The sequence below is a fragment of the Watersipora subatra genome, chromosome 4, assembly GCF_963576615.1.
Source record: "Watersipora subatra chromosome 4, tzWatSuba1.1, whole genome shotgun sequence".
Lineage (NCBI taxonomy): Eukaryota > Metazoa > Bryozoa > Gymnolaemata > Cheilostomatida > Watersiporidae > Watersipora > Watersipora subatra.
The window spans coordinates 19891349-19916192 of record NC_088711.1 but is presented as its reverse complement, the minus strand read 5'-3'; the positions used below and the strand labels follow the sequence as shown (position 1 = coordinate 19916192).

At 37.0% G+C, this 24844-nt stretch overlaps 1 protein-coding gene across 1 annotated transcript; it reads right to left on the bottom strand.

Annotated features, from left to right (window-relative positions):
- Nucleotides 1-2839: 2839 nt before the first annotated feature.
- Nucleotides 2840-24280, bottom strand: LOC137392757 (RING finger protein unkempt-like). Its single transcript, XM_068079079.1, has 17 exons — nucleotides 24084-24280; nucleotides 22218-22427; nucleotides 19463-19560; nucleotides 17297-17488; nucleotides 16192-16445; nucleotides 14029-14113; nucleotides 8582-8751; nucleotides 7996-8115; nucleotides 7676-7828; nucleotides 6180-6360; nucleotides 5768-5893; nucleotides 4954-5075; nucleotides 4698-4828; nucleotides 4319-4427; nucleotides 4105-4200; nucleotides 3805-3969; nucleotides 2840-3591 (listed from the first exon to the last, which is right to left on the bottom strand). Exons 1-17 carry the CDS (start codon nucleotides 24143-24145, stop codon nucleotides 3337-3339), a joined length of 2529 nt encoding a protein of 842 aa, XP_067935180.1. The 5' UTR covers nucleotides 24146-24280; the 3' UTR covers nucleotides 2840-3336.
- Nucleotides 24281-24844: the final 564 nt, after the last annotated feature.

Below are 24844 nucleotides of genomic sequence, written 5' to 3'. Positions count from 1 at the left end.
TTAATGGCTACAAAATGTAAAAATTATAAATGTAGGAATTACAACTGTGCAAGTAAATTGCACAGTTATTATAGTAGATTGCATATGCAATCTTTACTATAACTTCCTAAAAGTGATGTCTATCTGTTTGTCTGAAGCCAAAGTTGAAGGTTGGGATAAACAATAGCTATAAATGGGATTCGAAATTGCAGCATTCATGTTGGTAGACCAAAGCTCCCACCCTTGCACTAGTTAACCACTCTTTGGCAATTTAGCATAGCTGTGCAAATAGTCAGTCTCTGTTCTTTCTCGGCACATACGTTGATAAAGCAAACCATTTTTACTGCTAAATTTTAGAGTTTCTTTGTACCAAAGTTTGCTTCTAACTCTAAAAAGGTTGAGCACTCATTTACCGGAAGCGATAAAAAATAGCCAATATAAGTTTTTATAAGCCTTATTTGACATCAACGATAAACAAAATAGCACCTACATGTGGTGAAACTATTTTTCATTTCCAACTGAAGATAAAACCCATCTAAAAATATTATCAGTACTCTGTGCAGTGTCTTTTAGATTATGTAAATAAAAACTAGATACAAATTATTTTAACCAATTTGCTTAACTCTATTCATTCTCTAAACAATTCCTCAATTATAAATTGTCCCTATTGGGAATCGTGTCCACAATTACCTGTGGTCTGTGACACTCAAATATATTTATCATATGATACTTGTTTTGTACCACTTCATTTCTGAATGCTTTTGAAATTATACAGCTGACTGTATAATTTCTGTCAGCTGTATAATCTGTATTATTACAAGTCTGTATAATTTTCATCAAAGTATCGTTATAGAAAGTTTGCTAACTAAACAATTTGTGTTTGGCGGCAATCTTACCCGACCAGTGGGCGCTTCACGCATCCAGGCTGCTCGACGGGTGAAAAAAAGCCGTAGTCGTGGGGTGGAAACGACTCTTACTTCTAGCGTATCTGCGCTGAACCCAGTGCTTCCTGTGATACAACTTGCTAAACCCAACAAGAGGGAGCTGAAACCCAACTGTTGGGTTCTCTGCTGAATCCAACAGAGTGCGCTAAACCCAATGCTGCTTGCGATACAACTTGCTGAACTCAAAAGGAGGGAGCTGAAACCAACAGAAGATAGCTGAAACCAACACAAAGGAGCTCAACTTTTATAAAAACAATAGCTGTTTAGTTATCTAATTATTGTTGCAATCTTGTCTGAACTTGATGCTAGTCATTTAATAACAATCAGAAATAATATTTCTCTAACGAACAAACAATTTTTTATAGGGAAAATATCATGAGTGTCTTTCAAAAGCAAAACACAAGCCTTGCCCAAAAAATTATAGTAGTATTTGTATTACGTAAGTGGATGGCCTAAAGATTAACAGCTGTTATTGTTTAAACTGACCAAACACATGGTGTCGCCGACTGCTGACTTCGTAAAACTTTCACATTCATAACAGTAAAATTGAAAACCCAATAAAGTTAACAGTAATTGAGTGACAACTAACCGTTTCAGTGAAATAAACTAGACACTAACAAAAAGTCCATACAATTTTACATATATTATTTATGGAGCAGTACTTGAGAAATAGTAAGACACATCTTGATAAGGAAAAAGACTATTTATACAGAATCTTATCTTGAAAAAATGTATCAACATAAACAGAAGAATATTATTTGAATAACTTTAACCGCTAGTATTTAATTGGAGCAGATACTTGGACTATCCTGATAAGCAATCATAAACATAAATAAACTCTTCAAACATGCGAACAGCGAAAGCAAAGTTGTTAAAAATTGTTCAATGCGTACGAATTTCTATATTATCTCGATATATGGCTGTCATCCTTTCTAGGTCAACCTCTGTCCCAAAAATCCTTTCTCTAAATATATCGGCTTGGTTGCCTCGTCTTTTCGTCAGTCCATGGGAAATGAATGCCCATGGAGTTGCTTCGCCATGGCCCTTCTTAGGACCATCACTCATTTCATAGAGTTGGCTCGCTAGAACACCATTTGCGACTTTTTTTGGTTTGCTACACAGAGTTGCACTATATACATACCTAGTACGCAGATATTCCAAATGTGGTTGTTTATGACAAGTTCTACCAATGTCGTTTCTATATATGAAAAGATCTTCCATTTATCACATAAGCATCTCTAGCTGCATTTTTTCTAAGTCCGTGGTTACACGGACTTATTTTAGCACTTTGCCGAATGTTTTGATGAACGGTAACAGAACTAAAAAAAGGCATGCTAGCACATCCTAATCTCTTACAAAGCCACATATAGGTAACTACCCATAACACCTAGGCTAGTGTCCTGCTACATTTCTCTAGCGTGCTCAATTTTTCTTTTCACCGGCTCCATGGAAGCTTATAAATTTAGCTAGTTGCAGAACAAAGAAATTATAAGACGGTCTGAATCCTACTGCTATTGGGTATTGTGTCCAGTTAATAATGGTCACAAGAGAAGGTAACTTTGATATTTACATGCATTTCAAAGGAATGTTGTTCTCCACCGAGTTTCATGTTATGGAACTTATTTCTATGCTTGGCAAATAGGTATATCCTTCAACTACATGCATTCAAAGGCTGAGAAACATAGGCTGACAGAAAACTCTTATATCAGTTATTGGTTCTTCGAATTCACAGAATACAATCGATGCCATTCTCACTGTAATTGCTGCTCAGCCAGCAGAAAATAAGACACAGTGTGTTATTTTGATGCATAATTTTATGTAAACAATGGTATAAGAACTAAGGCTACACCAGCCACCAATCAGAACTTATACTATACTCTCTACACAAAACATGTATAGAAGATATGCAAAGATGCTGAGACATCTCTATAGAACTTGTATTGAGAAAGTGTAGTAATCTAGAGCTAAAAGAATATCATAGAAAAAGTTGGGCTAGAAGACGAGCTGGTAAAAACGTAGCGGTATCAAATCTACGCATATAGTAAATAGTACGAAAATATAGAATATATGAACTATACATTGACCAAGTTTTGCTGTCTAACAATCTATGCGAACTCGGTCATACAACTACTACTGTATCTGCCATAACTGCCAGAATCATCCAGCTTGTATAATACTGTTCAGTCGTCCTTGTTCGAATAATGACCCTTCCACGAAATTAAACATTGAAAAGAATACAACACAGCAAGATTGCCAAATCAAGCTAGCCTGTGGAACAATGTTTAAAAAGGAGCGTTCGGATGGCATACCTAAGTCACCCGCAAACATCACCAAATCAACAGGTAAAGCGTCTGACCACTAGTCACCACGATGATAGAGAAGACCCGTATATTTCTTAGCCTAGAAACGTGAGCTAGTTCATCGCGTGTGATTGAATGACTATAGACTTGTTAGCCAGAATTCCTGTGCCATCTCCGTTGGTCGAGGAAAACTGGTTGTTGGCATTAGAGACACCGCAGACCTGGCAGATATGTATCTGGTGGAGGGCACAATTTTCACAGAGCAACACATGGCTACAAGGAACTGAAGACCTGCTAACCGTGGTGATATTTACTGGAGTGTGACAGAGTGCGCACTCGTCTCCCCCGTTACTTCTCTTCTCCATAAACTAAAATACAGATTACATTATTACTATACAAAGAACAGAGTAAAGAGGCTATCTAGTTGTTAGTAAGACTATTCCTAGTAAAAGCTGCGCAAGCTATGAAAGTTCAGCTCTTTTTATTCCAACTAAAAGCATTATCTTGAAGTTGTAATTTCAGATGTTGTGCAGGAAGCAATTACAAAAGTGAAACAAATGCACATACCAGAACAGACATACCTTCTGAATTCTGTCAGCCTCCTGACAGAGCTGTGTGTGTAGGAAAGAGAGTTGGCTTAGTGATGCCTTGTTGAGTGGAGATTGGCTTAAAGCATTTAAACTCGGTAAATTGTTGCTCAACGCATAGTCTAACTGCTGCCTCAATTGAGCCACCTGACTCGCTGCCTGCAAGTAAACAACTAGCTCACACTACAATACGCCCTGATCAGAGTCCGAGTGATCCGGACATACATATCCGGTAAACAGAAGATAGAATGAAAGTCAAGAAATGTAAGAGAAACTAAGGAAGGGTGGACACACCTCGTCTCGTTGTCTTATCACATAGACCTTTTCCTCCTCGCTAACCATATGCTTCCGATTAGCCTCTTCTGCCTCCTTCTTCCATGCCTCGCATGCCTGTCCACAAAATAAACTATTTTGAAGTGACAAACGCAGGCCTATGAGCTCAACCATTGTACTCTAGTGAACAAAGAAACCAGCAAGTTGGAACCTGATACACAGGTATGAAACCTACCCCTCTCGCTTGTAACACCACATCATCGTATCTTAAAAGCTTGGCTTTAGTAGCCGCTAGTTCCTCCTTCAGTTTACTTACTTCATGACCATTATGACTGGGAAGGAGTCTAAAAACAATTAAATGCATGATAAGAAAACTTCAGACTAATACTTTGCAAATCATGAAAAGTTAAATATAATTAGCGCATTGATGTTGCAAGTGGAAGATTGACAGTAGCAACTCGCCAGTTACACATTGAAACTAAGTAAACGACAAACTAAATGATTACAATATGGAGCAATGATGTGGTGTGTTATTTACTCATAGATTCCGATCATATCATTCTAGTGCCCATTTAATTCGACATTCAGAAATGGCCATGTGACATGTCACTTACCCATTTGAGAAAACGCTAGAAGAGCCATTGAGAGAGCTGGCCATAGCCAGAAGCGATTGCTGACTCGACGAGCGAGGAGAGATCAAAGGGTTAAGATCACTGCCCATTGATGAAAATCTGTTGCTTCGATTCTAAAGCAGCAAAAAGAGACAAAGTGCAAGGAGCGGTATCAAAGTAAAACTATTCATCAGCCAAATAGGAAACGAAAGAGAAAATTTAAAAGCCCACGAAAAGCCTAGTAAAACTAGTGGATTACCTGGTTAGGAGGAATTCCGACACCGAGAGGTGAGGAGGGAGGACTCTGAGAAAGGCTGCCTGCACTGCCTTGCGTTCTGTCAGGTATGGACATGGGTAGAGAAAAGGAGTTGCTCATGTAACCTAAATAAACATAAGAGACATTATAGAGGAATAGTTTAGGTATAGATAATAGGAGAGACGATGGAAGTTAGTACAGTAATCCCTTGCTTCTTCATGGTTCAGCTTTCATGACTTCAGTACATCACGAGATAAAAAATTTCCATTAAAAAATTATAACTTGAAAAAAATAAATAAAAAAAGCTAAACTACATAAATAAAATACATGAATCGCTCTCATACTCTCGCCAAGTGATATCACTCCACAAACATCATTATGATAGCAGTCGTCGCTGTTCGTTGTTTTCTCACTACATATTGTGAAGTATAAAAGTGCAAAGTGATTGTGACGCCCTTTATCATACTTCTTAAACGCCCTTGACCTTTACAATGAACTTAATATTCAACGAACTTAAGCAAAAGATAGATAAAAATGTTTACAATTAATGAAAAAGTGACTTTATTGCATATGAGTTTATTAGGTTCTATTTCATAGATTTTCACATTTTGCGGGGGAGGGGGGAGGGGGCGATGGTCTCAATTAACTGAGACTACTGCATTTGATCCTTGACTTAGGCTGTAGCCTTAGCTCAACACAACACTTTTGCTCAATGAAGTATGAACAGAGTTATTAGAAGCCAGAGAAGAGCGTCACAAAATGGACGACACACAGGAAGTGACATGTTAGATGCAGACCATACGTGATAAGCACTTACTGGAGGCAAGACCGGCACTCAGAGAGCTACAGACAGATGCTGTATCACCTCTGTCATCCAAAGCCTCATCTCCGAATGTCATTTGCTGAAATTCGGAGCCTAGATTAAGGTCATCCATAGCGTTGCCTAGAAGAAAGGGAGAGGAACACTAAGGGGGTGCATGGCCGCCAACTCAGAGCAAAGCACGAGGACAAATAGATTTGCGCAATCTGAGATCAGAAACTAATTTCGTTCGCCAAGACAACAACCGAAAGGAATTTTTAAACAAAATCCCTTAGAATTATAGCACAGACCATAAATGGAAATGCGTTGTTTTCACGAACAAGACACTGGTGCTTGTAAAGCGGGCAGAGAAGACCCTAGCCAACCTAGCAGATGAAAGCAATCGCTAGGAATGGGATCCTAAACTCACCTATGACAGACTCAACTGTATCCCCCGCAGGAAAGAAAGGGGATGCAAAAGGAGACATGTTTGGCTGGTTGTTGGCTGACATAAAGCCCACAGAGTTCATGCCTCCAATTCCACTATCTAACAAACCACTAGATGCATTGGCAATGCTTTGCTCTCCGCTGTGCTGTCGTATCCTTCCATACTGCAAGTGTAAATTGTTGAGCGATAGGAACCAGCTGTATCTACACATACTTGTATGATTTACATATGAAATATATAGAGCTGTTGTAGGAGAAATACATATTAACTGCTGTAAAATAGACTGTCTTTAGCAGCGAGGTTTAGAGCATAAATTTGCAGCGAATGAGCTCTGTCGGTATACAGAAGCATGACAGTACGTACTGAATATTACTAGCAGATAACATGTTTGGGGAAGATCTACTAGCAAGATATAAATGATTTACAAAGTGTGACGACAGCAAAATATACTCTTTTGCAAAAACAACTAATAAACAGACAACTGTTTTAATGTAGATCTATGTAGGTGCAGTTAACACGCACACTAGTGGTCACATTGTTTTTCATATTCAATGTATATGGAGAACCTCGTCTATGAGTAATAAATATTATGAGATGCTCAGAAAGATAAAAATGTTCTAGAGAACTGAATTTCTTTGCCTACGTATCTCTAAACAAATAGGGCCTACTACGGTTATAAACAATATTCACAAATCAAGCTACCGTAAAACCTCTAATTGAATGCCCACCTTTAAAATAGAGCGGCATGGCATTTAAATCGAGGTTTTACTATATGTTGCAATTGTAAGATTTTAAAGCATTTCAAAAATTAAACCATCTCGTACATAGATTTCATAGAATAATAAAAATTTGTGAGCGGAATTGAAAACATAAATATGTATCAGACAACTATGTTAAAACCAGCAAGACTGGCGTCTGCCGGTATTCTCTTTATCGACCCTGTTAGCCATCAATCACAAACTCTCATCCGTATCGCCATCCAGTTTCGCAAATGTTTGACTATTTTTAAAATGCTTGTTGCATACGATACTGACACTAACTATAAACTGTTTGCTAAATATTAAAATAACTAAATAAAAAATACTACTTCGGAGTACGTTCACCAGAAGTTAAGTTGATCCAAACAAAGATGTTAAGGCTCTCTCTAGCCAAAGGTATTCAGCTGTTTAGAGTGCTTCAGCAACAAACAGTATATATCAATGGGCTCCCATGAGCCCTATACAGTCTGATACTGGTCGCCATGCACCAAATCAACTTTTTCAAATCTAAACGTCATTAACAAGTGAAGAAGTGAATATACTGCTCGGGTTTGAGTTTTGGTTAATGCTAGACAGATCGCCATCCAATACTGACATAGAGCAATTAAAATTAGCATGCATGGGATATGAATGGAAGAGCAACTAGGAATTGCTGCAATGTCGTCCATGAACTAATAGACCATAGACGTGAATTCATCAATGAGTAATACACAGTCTTACCTCAGAGCCAGTAAAGGAGTTCCCATATTGACTGCTAGAGCTGTTAGGTGGTAAACGCGATTGCAGGCTATTTGACCTTTGATATTCTACCATAGACTGAGATCTACCCTTCCCGATTGGCTCAGGAACCGAGTTTTGAGTTGGATTCCCGGACTAAAACAACAAGGAGCAATCCTTTAGTACTTGTACAAAACGACAGCACAATTACCTTAATCGAGACAAAGGTAAAGATAGTGATGATAACTCCCAAGATATAATTAGCCAGCCTCACAAACCTCGCGAAGGATTTTACTGAGCAAAATATTAGAGAGCAAGCTTACAGCCTCTGTGAATGAGCTGGAGAGAGTCTTATTGTGGGGATGAGTGGTTCGAGGACTGGAGTGAGCATCTAGTGATGCAGTTGTACTCGGACTATCTGGGTATCCAGGACTATTTGAGCTCTGAAAAGCAACAGACGCATTGTATTTACACGATTCAATGCGCTCATAAAGCCAAAACCTAAGCAGCTGTTACCGCTGACCAATAACAAAGTTAAGGCACAATACAATGGATGACAATAGGTAAAATACGATTGCCTCAAATCAGTATCTACACATACAAACACTCTCATCAAACATTTATGACACTGGCTATTGGATTTCGTTGCTCTCAACAAAATGCTCTTGCTGAGAACTTGTAGGGAACGCTGGGCTTCGTTACCTCAACTCATGCTATGAGTTGAGCATAAACAGCCTCGCCCGAGTTTAGCCTGACACGAATAAAAAGAATGGACTCAACCAGCGAACGTCTAATCATCATTGTCTAGAGTCTAGACTCTATAGCATCTCGCTGACTAAAGTCTCATACGAATATAACAAATCGGTGTTAGCAAGTCTCTGCAAGCAGCTACGAGATATAAAGACCAACCTGCTGAGGTCTACCGGGTGATTTCTTAGAGAATCCAGCACTAGTGTGTCCGGTGTTATCACCGTTAATGCTGCCAGACTGCTCCTGGAGACTGGGTGCGATGTAAGAAGCTAGAGAGTTGGGAGTGCGAGGGGACTCCATCTGCGCATCTTTGGTCATGTTGATTTCTTCTGTAACAATGTGAATCATAGACTTACTACACAGTGTTCTAACATCCGATGATCATAACATATTAGGAGACACTGCGTAATCTATGGGCTTGTTGCTATGACTACAAAATGTGTAAAAGTGTTGCAAAACTCCGTTTTATAAAAACTGACATATTTAAGGGAAACTAGATCACCCTCCCTTGAACTATCATCATTGTAAAGGAGGCAATCATTTATTGTCAGGTACTTCATGATACCCCATCTGATGAAGAGAGCAATTTTATCACATTGAGTCACATACTCGTGTGAACAAAAAATCAGTAGTCCTATTTGACCTTGAGATAAACACAGAAAATCCATAGTCCTTAGGTTAAAGAGGCTTATTAGGAGACAGCAAGGTACAGTAGTATTAGGAGACAGCAATGTACAGTAGTATTAGGAGACAGCAAGGTACAGTAGTATTAGGAGACAGCAAGGTACAGTAGTACTAGGAGACAGCAAGGTACAGTAGTACTAGGAGACAGCAAGGTACAGTAGTACTAGGAGACAGCAAAGTACAGTAGTATGTAGCAAGTTTCTATGCTCATATTTTGGCTGATTAAAAATTAATTTTTTATAAAAAAGCGATACATCTAAAATCCTTATTGTCATTAGCTGATCTGTAATTAATTACAATGATCTGTACTAAAATAAATAAATTTCGCATTATGAATTGCTAATTAATATAAGTAAATCACATTCCAACTCGTATTAAATTTTCCAAGTGTTAAACATATAAATTAAATCTGCAGATAGCTGGCTTAAATGTATTTAAATAGGCTGTTAGAGAGGATATATTTTCTTTGTCAATAAAAATCATCATAATAAAATTTGAACAAAACCTTATTATGGTATACTGATTTTGAACAATTCTGAAAAAATGTTAATTAGTGGATCTTTCTTACGAAATCATACTTCAATTGAGATACATACACATCAAAATATTCATCAACTCTGTAATGAAATATGGAAAATCTTGTTCTAATATTGTAAACTTAACAACAAATTCCAAGTACGATTGATTAAACAATTGGTGTTGACATAGTGATGTCTTTTTGTATAATCTAATACAGTAAATGCTCCGATAATGTATAATTCCTACGACGAAAATTCCAAATAATGTAAAGAATTTATGTGAAGTTTTTCCTTAGTACTACATAAAAAATTACATATAACGTGAAGTGTCAAGTCGGGCGAGTTCTCAAATTCAATTTGATTCTTAAACTATCTTGCGAAAGAAAAACGACGTGCATATAACGTTGTATCTATTTATGTATCACTTCCGCGACATTCTAGTTCGCCGTGATCGATCGTCAGATGTGTCCGACAAAACAGATAACAGGATAGCTGCGCAAATTGTTCATAAATACTTAAAGGCGATCGATTGGTGCAGGTGTTACAGCATCGGTCTACCAATTGGAATGTTACAAGTTGGAGTATCGCCGAAAGTTATCTTATTATCTTAACTTTGACATCTTAGATATATCCGATATATTTATGTGCTATTCAAAAAGAGCAGCATTTATTGTTGATTAATGTACTACCTACTAATGAGCGTAACATCGTACTAATTATTGTTATTCTTATTCTTATCTATTGTCCAACTTTTTACACACAAATAATGTACAACAGACTAATAATAACTAAATAATGACTACAACAGACCAAATAATGCATCGAACAGACTACAACTTTTTGATTAAAGCTATTATTGTTACAAGCTACTGTTGTTACTCTCGTTACACAATTGTTATTCGAGAGAATTGCATATGCCTTCAGTTATTCAGCCAGATGATGAGCAACAAAAAATTTTTAAGCTTTCTCACTACAAAACTTAGACCATATGGCGGCCATTAACCGGGGAGAAATATGAAAAGCTAGTTAGATTGCAGACATTTTCTAGACCAGGAAGATGATGAAGAGGGTGAATACATAAATAGAACAGAAAGAATATCCTCACCTTCACCTAATAAAAAATGAGGTAAACTAATTATAATTTATGTTTATATTCATACTCCATGGATTTTACTAGTCAAATCAAACTCATTCAAAAGGTTTCATTTCAAGAGATCTCCACCAAAGTTTGTATGGTGATGTTAAATGGGGTGCTATTCGATGGTCGTGTAATTAAACAAGTAATGCAGCCATGTTCTGAATTGTCTACTTTTTAACGTTTACTCTAGTTAAATATATCTTGATAACTCATTTCCAATTTAGTGACATCTTATCAACTACTATGAAATCACAAAAAAATTCGGAAAATAGTAGGTAGATTTTGCATAGTTGCATGAGCCTATTATTTATTAAGAGTTGTCTCATTCCATTAACCATTGCATCATGAACAATGTAATGTAATTACCCGCTTCAACTATGATGGATGCACTGAAATCGTTCTGTGATTTTTCACTGTTACACTAGTAAAACGTGCTCTACTTAAAATTTAACCAACAACTAACAGCCGCATTAATTACAACGCAATGTCACATTGTTAATTCTGAAACCTGGGCGGCTGAACTAATTAGAGCAATTCCTCTAGTGTTTTTTGCACAACACATTTAGCTATAACATATTCATCAATCACATTAATCCACGCAAGTAAATTTGTTTGGGTTATAAAAGTTCACCGAGTCTCATAATCAAAATTCTCACTTATATGTCTTTTACCAAGCAACCAACAGAACTAGTAAATAGCATTTGAATTCTCAGCGTTTGCTACACCCAGCACTAGTAACGATGCTGTGAAATATCAATGCTTTCACTAGCCAAAATAAGCAAGCATAAGGATTGAAGGGAAGCGCATAATTTTTATCCATTTTCGATGGCCATGTTTACAGTTCTATAATGCAGCATGTTTTCAGTCAGCCATCATCTCAATTCTATTTGCTTAGACTCTCCAGTTAGCTACACTGTTGGCTCTACCATTAGCTAGATGAAATACTAATATTTATAATCACAACAGGTACGTGTCAGCACCAAAGAAAGCACTCACTAACTACAGTTATAACAACTAGGGAGAGGAGGAAGCAAACAAAGAGCAGATTTTTGACACTCTTTTGCCGTCATTGGAATCATTGGCTCGAGACTTTGACCTAATTGCTTGATCTCCATCGGCCTAGGCCTGCACCAGTGGGCAAAATGAAATCAACATCTCTCCCAATAATAAATTTCAAACAAAATATATTATGATGCATATAATATTAAATATTATATTTAATATAATATTATTAAATACTGTATATAATATTATATATGTAATATTAAATATAATATTTAATATAATATTACTAAATACTATATGTATATATTATATTTAATATTACATAAATAATATTAAAGTCTCTCATGCATCTATGTTCAGCACAAACCTGTGACAAATATTCCTAAACACTTCAAATATACACTTTAGAACTTATGTACCCTGTTAGAACACCATATTAACTAATATGGTGTTCGAATATCTAATATCAATAAAACTAATATTTAATCAAATGAATGACCACTTTTTATAAAGGTTCTGATAGGGATGGTCGCCATGAACTTTGAAAAGCTGCCTATTATCTCACAGCAGCCTGACAGCCTAAACCAATTAGCTAAATAAAATTTTAGATGTATATTTTCTTTTATTCAAAAGAACATTTTTAGGCTAGATAATATTTTTGTTAGTCTTTAATAAATATAAAAGATGAAGCTTGGATTTTAATCGTTCAGTTCGATTAAGTATATGAAATAAATGGTAAAACGGCGGGTGCGGCTTATACACTCTGTATACCAGTAACTTATACACTCTGTATACCAGTAACTTATAAACTCTGTATACCAGTAACTTATACACTCTGTATACCAGTAACTCAAAAAACACCCTTCAAAGTTTAGGGTGCGACCAATACACGGTGTCGGTTTGTACACAAGGATTTACAGTATTATTTTCACAAAGGCGAGAAGCAGTTCAAATGTTGCAGCTTTTTATAAAGTTAACATCGAGGAATTTCGTCAAATTTATTGACACGCATCTTCATTAGCTATAAATGTGGTCTGAAAAAACTGACGCCTATCAAAAGCTATTGTCAAAACTTTTGGACACCACCCTTTGCTCTAACCACTCCAATCCCAATGTAGTGACGTTTAAACAGCATTTACAAGATTTATGATAAATTTGAATGATTTTGGAATGGGCATTAAAGAGAACAAGCGATTCTGTGTAAAAGCCGTCTTTCAACTTCCTAAAAATATTCTGTGATGGTAATTTGGATTTCTATAGGCAATGTAAATATGTTAGGGTGCTCCAACATAACTTCGAAGCTGTAATTTGCTTGTTATTCAACTTAACAAAATGATGCGTCATTAAGCCTTAGAAAAAAGAAAGTTTGAAGGTAGAAATATGGCAGAAGATATGATCGTGCCTATGCCAGTAATAGGTGAGTAGATAGAGATAAAGTAAGCAAGTCCCGGTGCCTATGCCAGTAATAGGTGAGTAGATAGAGATAAAGTTAGCAAGTCCCGGTAGACAACATTTCCAGACCATGAACAAGATACAATACCACTGTTAATATTGTGCTTACTGAGCAGCATGGCAATAGAAATAGCCTCACAAAAGGCTTTTTAATGATGCACTTGTACAAGCTTTTAGATTTTGGCAAAAAGTTTTGGCATTCTATCATTTGCGGTTGTTTTTGATATTTGAGGTGATCTGACTGCGAGGAAGTTTTAAGATGAAAATCGACAAAACTTGATTACGGTTAAACCACTCGGGAGAAAATTAAATACAAAATGAAGTCACTAGTTGCTATAGTTGATATCAGCAATTGCGTTGAAGTAGCAGCATTACGCGTCTCTATTCTGTTGGTCTGCTTGCAACTACGGACATAGTAATCGCACTTTCGCTTGATCTGAGCGTTTTAACCGCGATCAATTTTTTGTCAATTTTAATCTTAAAGCATCCTGGCAGTCAGATCACCTCAAACGTCAACAACAATCACAAATGATAGAAAAACCCCGATACTTCCTGATAAAATCTCCTAAAAACTTGTGCACGTTCATCGTTGATGGTGATTATGTGAATACAAATTAAGAGAGAAAAATGGGGTTGGATGCTCTCGACAGATCTCACACAAGTTCATTCCACATGAGATTTGCCACTAACTGAATCTATAGCAACACTTTACATCTATCCGTTAATCACATAGATTAAGTGTGATGAATAGAACGATCAGTCAGATTAAGAGATAATCTCTAGAGAGCCTAGTGCGCATAGCTACTTACGGTCAACATGCGCAAAAGCACAAAAGGGCCCTCTGGGACAATAGCCAGTTTGCACCATGTCCTTACATTTTGTGGACTTGTATATCTGTAATGAGAGAATAGCCCAAATTCGGTATGGATAAAAATCTACAGAAATTAGAATAATTTCTTGAAAGTACATATAAATTATTTTTGTCAAAAAATGTTTGCATGAACTCATGTCAAAACTGACGACTTCCCAGCTCAATGTCAATGTTGTTGACAGCCAGCTGAGCACTTTTCAACCGCATGGCATATGCCGCTGCCAAAATGATAGCCGGGCTGCCAGCATGCAACATCATTAGCGGCAAAGCACTAACAAAGAGAAACACAAAACAATCTATGACCACATCGAGGCACGGTAAGGTAAGTATACAACAGAGAATCATGAACACAGCCATGGGCAGAGGGCAGCAAAGAGTCCCTCGCTGACACATTCAAATCATAAACAACTACCTTTCACTATTTGATATAGGGACACACTTTACAAAAAAAACTGCCAGCTGTGATGAACGCTCAACATCCGAAGGAGCCTTCATAGCTGAAAAGCTGGCAGTGTGTCTGGGCCTCGAGACAGAGAGAAACCAGAGCCAGATATCTCCGGCAAACTTTATTGCTCATTATATGCAACCACTACTATGTAAATATTACAACTAACAGCAATTTCATAGTGAAACACAAATGCCTGATTCTGATGTTTGTTACTAAAGCGCAGCCACCTAACCATTATAATGTTAAAATAACCGTGATTATTTGATCACCGTGTCAAACACCTTTTTCATAAAGTCGTAAGGAAAACAATATATCTAGCTACAACCGAAAAATGGTGAATAGATATCATTCCATCCTAAACATATGTGCTTCTGTATCCACTGCTGTATTACAATGATGCGCGTGTCCAAAGACACAAACATTCAGTTAGCCATTAGAAAAGGATGTCTGACGGTAATCCTTAAATGTGTGAAAGTTTTTTCAGCTTTTTGAAGCAGAAGTCGATGAAAACATGCAACAACATACAGATCTGCATACAAAAGTCTACTAGTCCAAACTGTTGCTAATTGTATCATAGCATATCGGTATGCAAATGGAAGACTAAAGCACATACAATATAACAAAGGTAGAACAGCCAAAATGCTTTGAAAAAAGTAGCAAAAAATTCGATAGCGGTGCATCTTAGGTCGGTACAACTCGCATACAACGCATGCTCAACGGACATACAAGGCACTAGCAATGCACAAACATTGCGGATACAACGCGCATACACCATCATCGCAACGCACATATAACGATCAATAGAAAATAAATAGAATACTTTGTGTAATGTTTTAGACCTTGTTTTATTAACAGACTAAAAACATAAATCGAATATTGAATAATAATATAATTACTATTATTATTATTACACATTGATATTATTAATAATATTAATGTGTTAACAGTGTCACATTGTGGCACATGCGTTGTTAATTACTTGTGTCGGCGTTGTATCCACAATGTTTGTGTGTTGCAAGTGCCTTGTATGTCCGTTAAGCATGCGTTGTATGCACGTTGTACTGACCTAGGATGCACCGTTACCAAAAAATCTACCAACTCCAGTGCAGCAAACTGTTTATACGCGCTGATAGGGGTTGATCAACTGGAAATATAAACGGTTCTGTTTCAAATTTTTTCTGAGACCGATTCATAACTCATAAATTCACCTGAATAGCTTTGAATTCATACTTTCTTTGACGTTATAATTGTCGCTGTAACAATCCCATTTCAGGCTCGAGTATTAATCTTTCTGTTTATATAAACTGGTTGAGGATATTTCAAAATATGTTAATGCGAGGATTTTTCTGAATGAATCCCAGATAAAGAACTCTTTTAATACCTACGATATGTTGCTAAGAGGTATCTGCGCTACCTCCACGTGTAGTCAAATACGACAACCATTATTAGTAGCTTATAATGTGAACCGTAATGTTAGACACAACATGGAAAATGGAGGCTTAGTGTTTTAAGACCAGGCTTAGCTGTATTTAAATAGAATAATATTAACGATGAGTGATTGTATTTACCCTTCCAAATTCCAATAGTTTAGCAGATAGTATCATAGACACAAGACATCTAAGAGAGATAACACATAAGTGTGAGTGTGTGTACCTCTGGATAAAACTGCTGTTCAGTGCGAGTGTGACAATACTGACAGTCGTCAGCATTGTCACAGACTGCAGGATCTCCCCATTCATCGTGCTGTTTCACTTGCGGACACGGAGTAGATCTATACTTGTACAACTTAGGATTTCTTCGTCTATCCTTGCTATTGTGAAACTGTGGACACGCGTAGCCCTGCCTGCAGAGTCGTGGGGGCCTTTTACAGGGTTCTGTCTTGTAATTTGCTAGAACATACTGTGAATCTACAAGCAAAAAGAACCATAATCTGCAAACTTTCCAAAACACTGTGTTTGTGGCTTTTTGCACAGCCCACTCGGTCGGTGGATGAAGGAAACAGGTGCCAGTTAGAAGGTCATGTGTCTACATGGTCATTAATTCTTTATTTCCTCCAATATGCAGCTGTTTTCTATCACCCACCTACACACTGATACGTCAACTGCTAGCTAAAAGGAAACAAACTAGTGAACACTCAATGCTGGACACTTGGATGTCGTTAGAGCCTACTCATGGCTGGTTCACACTATATCGCAGTATCTCGGAGTTGATACCACAATACTTCGGTGATTGTCGAAGATAACACTGTTCACACTATCACAAACCCATCCGTGTTTGCATCTGCAAATACTCGGTGATGTAGTGCTCTCATTTTTCTTTTTTTTTGAAGAAACTCTTTGTTGCCGCGTGCTCAAATCTAATACCATTCCCGCTGACTCTATCATAAACAAAAATAAAAAGATCACGCTATCCGCGATACCAAATTACCATAGCCGAAATAGTGTACATTGTACAGGCTGACGTTGATGCTCGGCAAACTATCAGGAAAGTTGGACAGCTGCAAACTTTCCTCGATGTATCCGCGTTGCTTCGTCGATACCATCAGTTTACGGTGCACATATTCGACGAGGACCGCCGAAAAGACAACTTCGATATATGGCGATATAGTGTGAACCAGCCTATAGCAGCCCGTTCATAAAACCATACCAATCTTACCATAGCTAAACAACTGCAAAGACATACAATCGGAAACAGATTTTAAAACAGATATGAAGCTAGTTGACACGATTGCTGTATGAAGTTAACCCTTTATACACACCATTCCATTTAGGGTCATCATTGAGAATTCTCTCCTTCTCCATACTTGTTGACATCTCGTGACTAGCTGAGCCTTCCAGAGGACCCTCTCCTCTCTCCATCGCGTGTACCTCCCTCAAGTCATATGTGGGGCTCCGTAGGTCTTGCGTGCCGTGTGCAAATGCGCAGTGTGCACCATTCTTAGTACAAACACCTGTCACGTGATAGAACAGGTTGAGAATAATAAACTGCAAAGTATTTTAGACTGCAGGCAACTCCACTGCCAAATACAAGAATACATGAGCCTGAGTAAGAGAAGCCCTCAAATTGAGAACAAAAGTTTAAAATTAGGCAAGGTTTGAATTTTTTAGTTTGCTTCCTACGACAGCTAGCTAAAAGGCATTAAAGAGAGGCTTTGGATAACATTTACAACTTCAGATGCATATATTTGAGTTTTGGTCAGGTTACTTTTCCTTTTCTGGTTGTCAAATGAGATAAGCTGCACCGCTACAGCAAACTCAGTACATAAGCTATGGCATAAGGCAGCCTGTTTCATGTAAAGAACAGCTATCCTACTGCTGCCAAAATCTCAAACGCTACATAGCAGCATCTTAACATATTTATAAGCAGTAAATAAAACAAGATTGAATTAAAGGAAGACAAGTATTAATTCCCAATATGGTTGAATACATATCTGCCCCATTAAAATATTTTATAAGATCTTCGACACAAATGCAGTTTTTGATCTCAACAACACTAACAAAACATCTTTAAAATTCAGTATAGGTCAGTTAGAGTTTCAATGCAATGCGCTGTCATGGCAGATGTTAAAAAAGGCAGATAAATATCTATGATAACTTGAGGAAAACTTTGGCAATAATTCAGCATAATTTGACGACAATAGCAATTAAGAATACGAATAAATAGACTGAGAAAAGTTCACTCAATGCTATAATTCAAAATTTCAAAGGTTTGAGCTTCAAAGTTTAAACCTAACTTTTAACTACTAGTTAAGGAACTGATGAACTGTCTATTTAACCCAAATTGCATTTCTTTAAATAAACAGATAAAGAGATGCATTACGTCATGACAGTCTGACAGTCTGACAGTCTATCTGGATGAGAATTGAGATTAAACTTTGATTGACTGGTACCAACTGGCTCTGTTGCTATTCCTAACAGATTCCTGTTGCCAATTATAATGGTATACTTGCAGTCCAGATAACAATGAACTTATTGTTCAATCATTTGGCTTGCGAATACAAGACTTGCCTAGCTCCTGTTACCAAATGATCGTTCAACAAACCAAGAAAAGCTGCCAAAAGCATTGAGCATTGAACAATAAATTCATCTTATATTCAAAAACTTATACAGCCGATTCTTGGCGTTTCACATTGGAGATGGCCACATTTACAAATGCATGAGCTGGTTTAAAAATGACAACATGAAATTCACCAGGAGAGGTGAAGACCCTAAGCACAAGATGGTTAAGGCAAGAACCTCCATCCAGGTCTACACCCGTTTCAAAGGCTCTCACATATTCCTACATGTACTCTTAGGGGGGGGGGGGGGGGGTACGCATTATAAAACATCGAAAAATATCTATGGTGGAATGTGAGCTAAGCATTCGTTTAGTATCCATAAAGTCGGAGTTATCTTCTATAGCCTTATGTCAGTTGTAACAATAAACGATTGACATTACTTACTTTATCAATAATCTGCAAGCAAATTCTCCAAGCAAAAATTCTTTAGCATACACTGAATGTGTTCATAACAAGGCAACCATTTGATTATTCTACCTGAGAAACGAAAACATTTATAAAGATTTCAAGCCACCGCTTTTGCTGACCCATCGACACGCATTTGTCCATTGTCCTTACCCGACTTGGTTATTTTGTACCCTCATGTAACCCACTCAATGCAAAAACTACCACTTTTTTAAAATGGTCATGGTTATGCGACGAGAATCCAAGCGGGTTGCATGTGCCTCGATTGCGTACTCCTACGCATAACGAATCGGAAAACAGCCTTGGGATCCTTGTCTTACAGTGAAGTCTAACTGCAGAGCGATCGGGTAGCTCACGGCACAAGAATGCTAACAGACGAAGTAAAGCTTTTATAAGAAGTTAACACTAAAGCTGAGCAAAGGAACTGTATAAGAGTGTGATAGGTTGTTGAAAAAGCCTCACCTTTAGAGTCTGTTTCGTGCACGCATGACGCAGTCTTGTAATATCTAACATGATACCGCCGCTCTGTGTCACCTGAATTTCTATGTAACAATGAGCATCTGCAAAGGAAACGCTAGTCAGTGTCACTCACAATATCAGGTAGGGCTAGCAGTCTTACGATACGACCACACGTGCCAATTTTTCGGTGGTTCTGACCGAAATCACGAAATACACAGAATTATTCGGCCGAAATTCACAGAATTGTCAGAGCTGTGCATGCACACCGAAATCATCGACAAAATACTTTTAATTGGTTAAACAAATAAATTAGCGAGCACGGTTTTAGCAGCTTTCGCAATTGGTATAGTCCAAGACACGTATTACGACATAATAAAAGTACCCGTGCAATTCAACATAGTGGATACAATGCAACTGCTTAGATTGCGCTATTGTTGGTTTTTTAGCACTATGGCTACGAATCGTTTCTTTTTTAATAACAATTTTTATTTAGCAGCAAAAATTCCATTGTAAAGAGAGTTGCCATCTTTAGCGCAATCAAGTTAATTGCATCATATTTACTATGGCGAATTGTGATAGTATTTTTCTTGCGTGTCCCGGTATGTGCCTCGAACTATGTAAATTGCGAAAGCTGCTAAAATCGCGCTTGCTAATAATTTGTTTAGCCAACTAACAGCGTTTCATCGATGATTTCGGTGCACATGCACAGCTCTGACAATTTTGTGAACTTCGGACGAATAATTCTGTGTTTTTTGTTCATTTCGTGATTTCAGTCAGAACTAACAGAAAAATCTGCACGTGTGGCCGTAGCGTAAGGCCCGCTTTTACCTTATCACTGGGCTAGCTCTCCTAAAAATCAAGAGAGTGCTGTCAAAAAGAATGCTTCACCATAAGAATAGCTAACGGAAAACTAAACTTGGAAACCTCTATGAATTGTGACAACTATGAATAACTCATCTCGCAGGAAGGATACAGTGACTATCTGCTAACAAGTTATCCGCTATCGTTGTAACTGAGCAATAATAAATTCAATGTAATGCTAATTCAGGAAGGCTGAAAGTGAAGAAATCCTCCAAATTGCCATGACAACCACAATTCAACACCGTTGCTAATCAGTCGTGGTGCAATGAGTTTCACAACAAAACTCCCGTATATCAAACGTCTAACGAAGGTTGATATAAATTGTGGCCATAGCCTTTTGCAAAGTAATTAATTTACTAGCGATTATGAGAACAATAAGATACCGCATGACATTACTCACAGGAAAACACAATTATAGTACAACATGATTGTATACACTTGGACCCAAATTAGTGCCCCATAACCCGAATCACATAAAATACAACTGTAATGTGGTACTACAGTACTGCAGCCAAGCTACAGATAGAATCGCTTGAGTTATTGGAGACATTCTGAAAACTTGCAAAATCTTTCTATCTCCCCGGTCTGTCTTAGCTAGCACAAGTTTAGGACCATATCTGTCACCACCACTTAATATTTATACAGCTTTTAGACACACTTAAAACCTATTCATACTTTATCATCCAACTGCTACAGGTTTTCACCGTAAGCCCCTTACTAAAACAGCAGAGGCAACTAAAATGATCACGAGTGTAATGACTAGCTGGAAAGAGAATTTTCCAAACAACTAACTCTGGATTTTCCGAAACAGGTTTTCATTATTAAACTTTCCACCATGACACAATCTCGACCACAAATGTGATGACGATAACATATTAGTAATTTATGATGTGATGTTGTCTATGTGCCTGCTTTTAAAATATTTGTAGTTTCCTAAAATTTAATTTCACATAAAATTATATTGCATAGTAAAGAATAATCGATTTAATGTTATCGGACACTAATATAGATAGATTCAGCCTAGTTTGGGCTATCATACAGATTGACATACTAGTAGCTAATTAGAATAACACGGCATTCATGGCAAGAAATCAGCTGTACTCTGCCTTAGCATAAGGCTCTACATGTAATTCATCATTTACATTACCAGCGCTGTGAATTAAATTAACCATATCCAATCACTCAAGCTATTAAAACGGCCAGGTTCTGCAACACAAAATAAGATTGGTCTGTCATAACATTCTTTAATAGTCCATGGAAGCCTATAAAACTAACAGGGAACTTCCTACACAAAACTTTCAATAGTACACGCCACAAAGGATTAAGTAACCATCAACAAGTAAAAATGGGAATCATTCATAGAAGATTTCAACTGTAGCAGATTTCAGTTTCTAGTAAACTAACAACAAGAACTAGTTTTCCATAAGGTTGATACGTTAAAAAATAATTTAACATTATTATAATTTTAAACCAAAACCTTAAAAGCTGGTTTCAGTTTAACTTTTAATTAATATAACTTCCAGAAAAAGTATCAGAAACATATTAACAAATATTAAGATGTGTTTAGCAGTTCATTTGCTTCTGACTAAAACTTTTATATATGGTTATCTTTTCCATGGTACAAACAACTCCTATTATATGTATCTTCACGCAGCGCTTAATGATACAAAAGATGGACATTAAACAATACTACCAAATGCTGATTTCGATGAAACAAAGATTCCAAATGCATGGAAAGGACAACACTTATTTGCAGCTAAAACAACGCATTAGACTAACATGCTGGTACTACAAAAGGTTTACATGAGTTAGAATATGAGCAAATCATTACACTGTTACCATGACGACAGTTAAAAAGCATCTACAACAACGCAACCGACACAGGAGCACCACTTACTCGTCTCCATTAGGGCAAGAGCCCGAAGTCTCATCATATTTAGTACAATAGGAGTCGGGTGTGTAATTAAATGAGCCGTCTCTCTTACGTAGAGGCCGTCTACGTCTTTGATTTGCAAAGTGCCAGTGAAAACATGTATAAGGCCTGTGTTGAGTGCATTTATGCTGTAGGAAAAGAGGACATTGCTGAGTCCTAAATTCCTTTAGATATCTGAAAGCAAGCAATAAAAACAGTCAAGGATTTGAGATTATAAAAAAGTACTCAACCTGACACAGGTGTGTAGACATTGATAGTATTAATTTCTATCAACATCACTAATAAGAATTAGGAGGTTCCAACCCTGAATTAGATGTTAGAAAAAAATAATAAATATTCATTATTTGCACTATAACCAAACCTTATCAAGCGAGTATACACTTTGAACGCATGTTGGTCAGTGAACCCTTTTCCAAAGTTTTAAATCAACTGCGGTGTCCTAAGACTAAAGACAATGTTTTGAAGTGGGATGTGAAATGTTATGAGGTGGAAGTTACACTTTAGCAAAGAATATGGTACCCTTTTACACAAATTATTGTTTGATCATGGCTTGGCAGCCATAAAGCAACCACTTTTTAATCGCCGACTGCTGATGCTAACAAGTTTTCCAAGGTTTTCCTTGGATAGTCTTGCAGATTTAAATGCCAAAAGCATAATAAATAAACAAGGAAAAGTTTAACAATTATGTGATGCGTGTACACATCTTTCTGTTGATGCTCAAGGTGACACGCTCAAATATATTGTTCATGTTATGAAACAAAGTTTCGACTTGAAGGATGAGCAATACAAGAAAGCTACGCGAGATATACAATGTAATCGAGAAGAGTAGCTGCATTGTAATGCTACTAGCTCAGAACTACAGATACTGCTGTCATGAAGGGAGGCGGCTAATTGGCTATAATGAAATGCACCAGTGTATCGCAAGTTGAGCTGATGGTCATCTAGAATCGTTCTGAATGCTCTATAGGAGTAACACCAAGATTATTCATTTCATCACAAGCTGATCAAGGAAAATTATACAGCAAGACTGTTCTATGAATGTCATAGCAGCTTAGTATTCAAAATCCGACACATCAAGCCGCATAACTAATGAAACGTTTTAATTAAAAGCACAACATCAAATCTTGGCAATCAATAATTTTACACACAACAACCATCCATAAGTCGCGTTTCAAATCAACTAATGTAATCATTTTAACAAAAAAATAAAATTATAAATGCGTTTTTGGAATAGCCATGAGTAGTGAGTAAACCAAAATAACTAAATTGCAAAATCTAATGGTGAACAGATAAGTTGAATTGCACTTAGAACTGTAACAGTAGTTGTACTATTAGCGTGTCTTAATCATCACGTTGTTGCTGCATCTGAACAGTTCACCTGATGCCACACCACTAAAACTAATGAGGCATTGCTAAGTGAGGTCGTGTGATAGATCCAAAATATCAAAGATTAATATCGGCAGGACGAGCTGTCGGACAGGCCAGGACAACAGTATAGACTGTTACAGCACATTTTGAGGTTAATTAACACAATAATACCAATTTACAAAACACACAGCTATTACAGATTCCTTAACAAGCGGTTGAACACCTTTGAAACACTTCATCGGTAAACGAAAGGACGACAGTAAAGTCGTCCGCCTTCTGGAAGGTGACAACTAATCTTATTTATATGAGCAGTGATGTACATATAACAACACATAATAGACTCAAACTACTTGCAGGAACACGTGAAACTAAACAAAATATCAATGAAATCGAAATTTTAACAACAGCGCTAGGTTATTATTTAATTGTATGATTTGAAAATGCATAGCAGAAATTACTTACGTGTAATGCTCGGGTTTTTCTGGTTGGGAAACCAATGTAGACATTGGTTCTGATTTAAGCATTCTAGCAGATATGAGCAACTGTTCACAATCGGCTGACGGTCATTGATAAATTGTTAAACAAAATCCAAAATTTTTATTGAACCGATGGTTGGAAATTTTACTCAAGAAAATAACAATAACAATCTGCAAGAAGAGCGCAACGATTCGGCGCAACATAATCCCACGTGATCATTATACTCTAAAAGATTCATTAAAACAATTTAAGCAGTCTAAAAATTAACATAAAAAATTAAATTAGTTTATTTATGTTTTACTTTTAATTTAAATAACAATGATGTTATAAACATATATGACAACTTTTTGATTTGCGCAACACTAAACCTTTAGAGAAAACAACTCTTGAATGTAATTTCTAGAGCTTCACGCATTATACCTAAACGTAGCTTTGGCATAAGCTACGTACATATTACGTACCGGTAAACCGCACTTGCCAATGTGTTTCCCATGCGCTAATAGAGTCGGTTTTACTTGATACCGTTGAAGCTAAGACTATTCTGCAAGGCATTGTTAATGTCTAATAGCACGTATTAGGAGTTTTTATCTCACAAACCTACTAAAACATACAATAGCGCCAGGTTTTACTGAGACACATAAATATGCTGTAAAAACCGTTTAGATAATATATAGATACATCAATGATATACAGCCCCTCATGTAGGGGCTGTATATCATTGCTTGTATATACAGTATGTATATATA

Coding starts and splice junctions, on each gene's coding strand:
- LOC137392757 (XM_068079079.1), bottom strand. CDS start 24,145: ATGCTTAAATCAGAACCAATGTCTACATTGGTTTCCCAACCAGAAAAA. Junction 5,076..5,767: donor GAGTGCCGGTCTTGCCTCCA/GTAAGTGCTTAT, acceptor ATGTTTATTTAG/GTTACATGAGCAACTCCTTT. Junction 4,829..4,953: donor TCGGAATTCCTCCTAACCAG/GTAATCCACTAG, acceptor TTGCTGCTTTAG/AATCGAAGCAACAGATTTTC.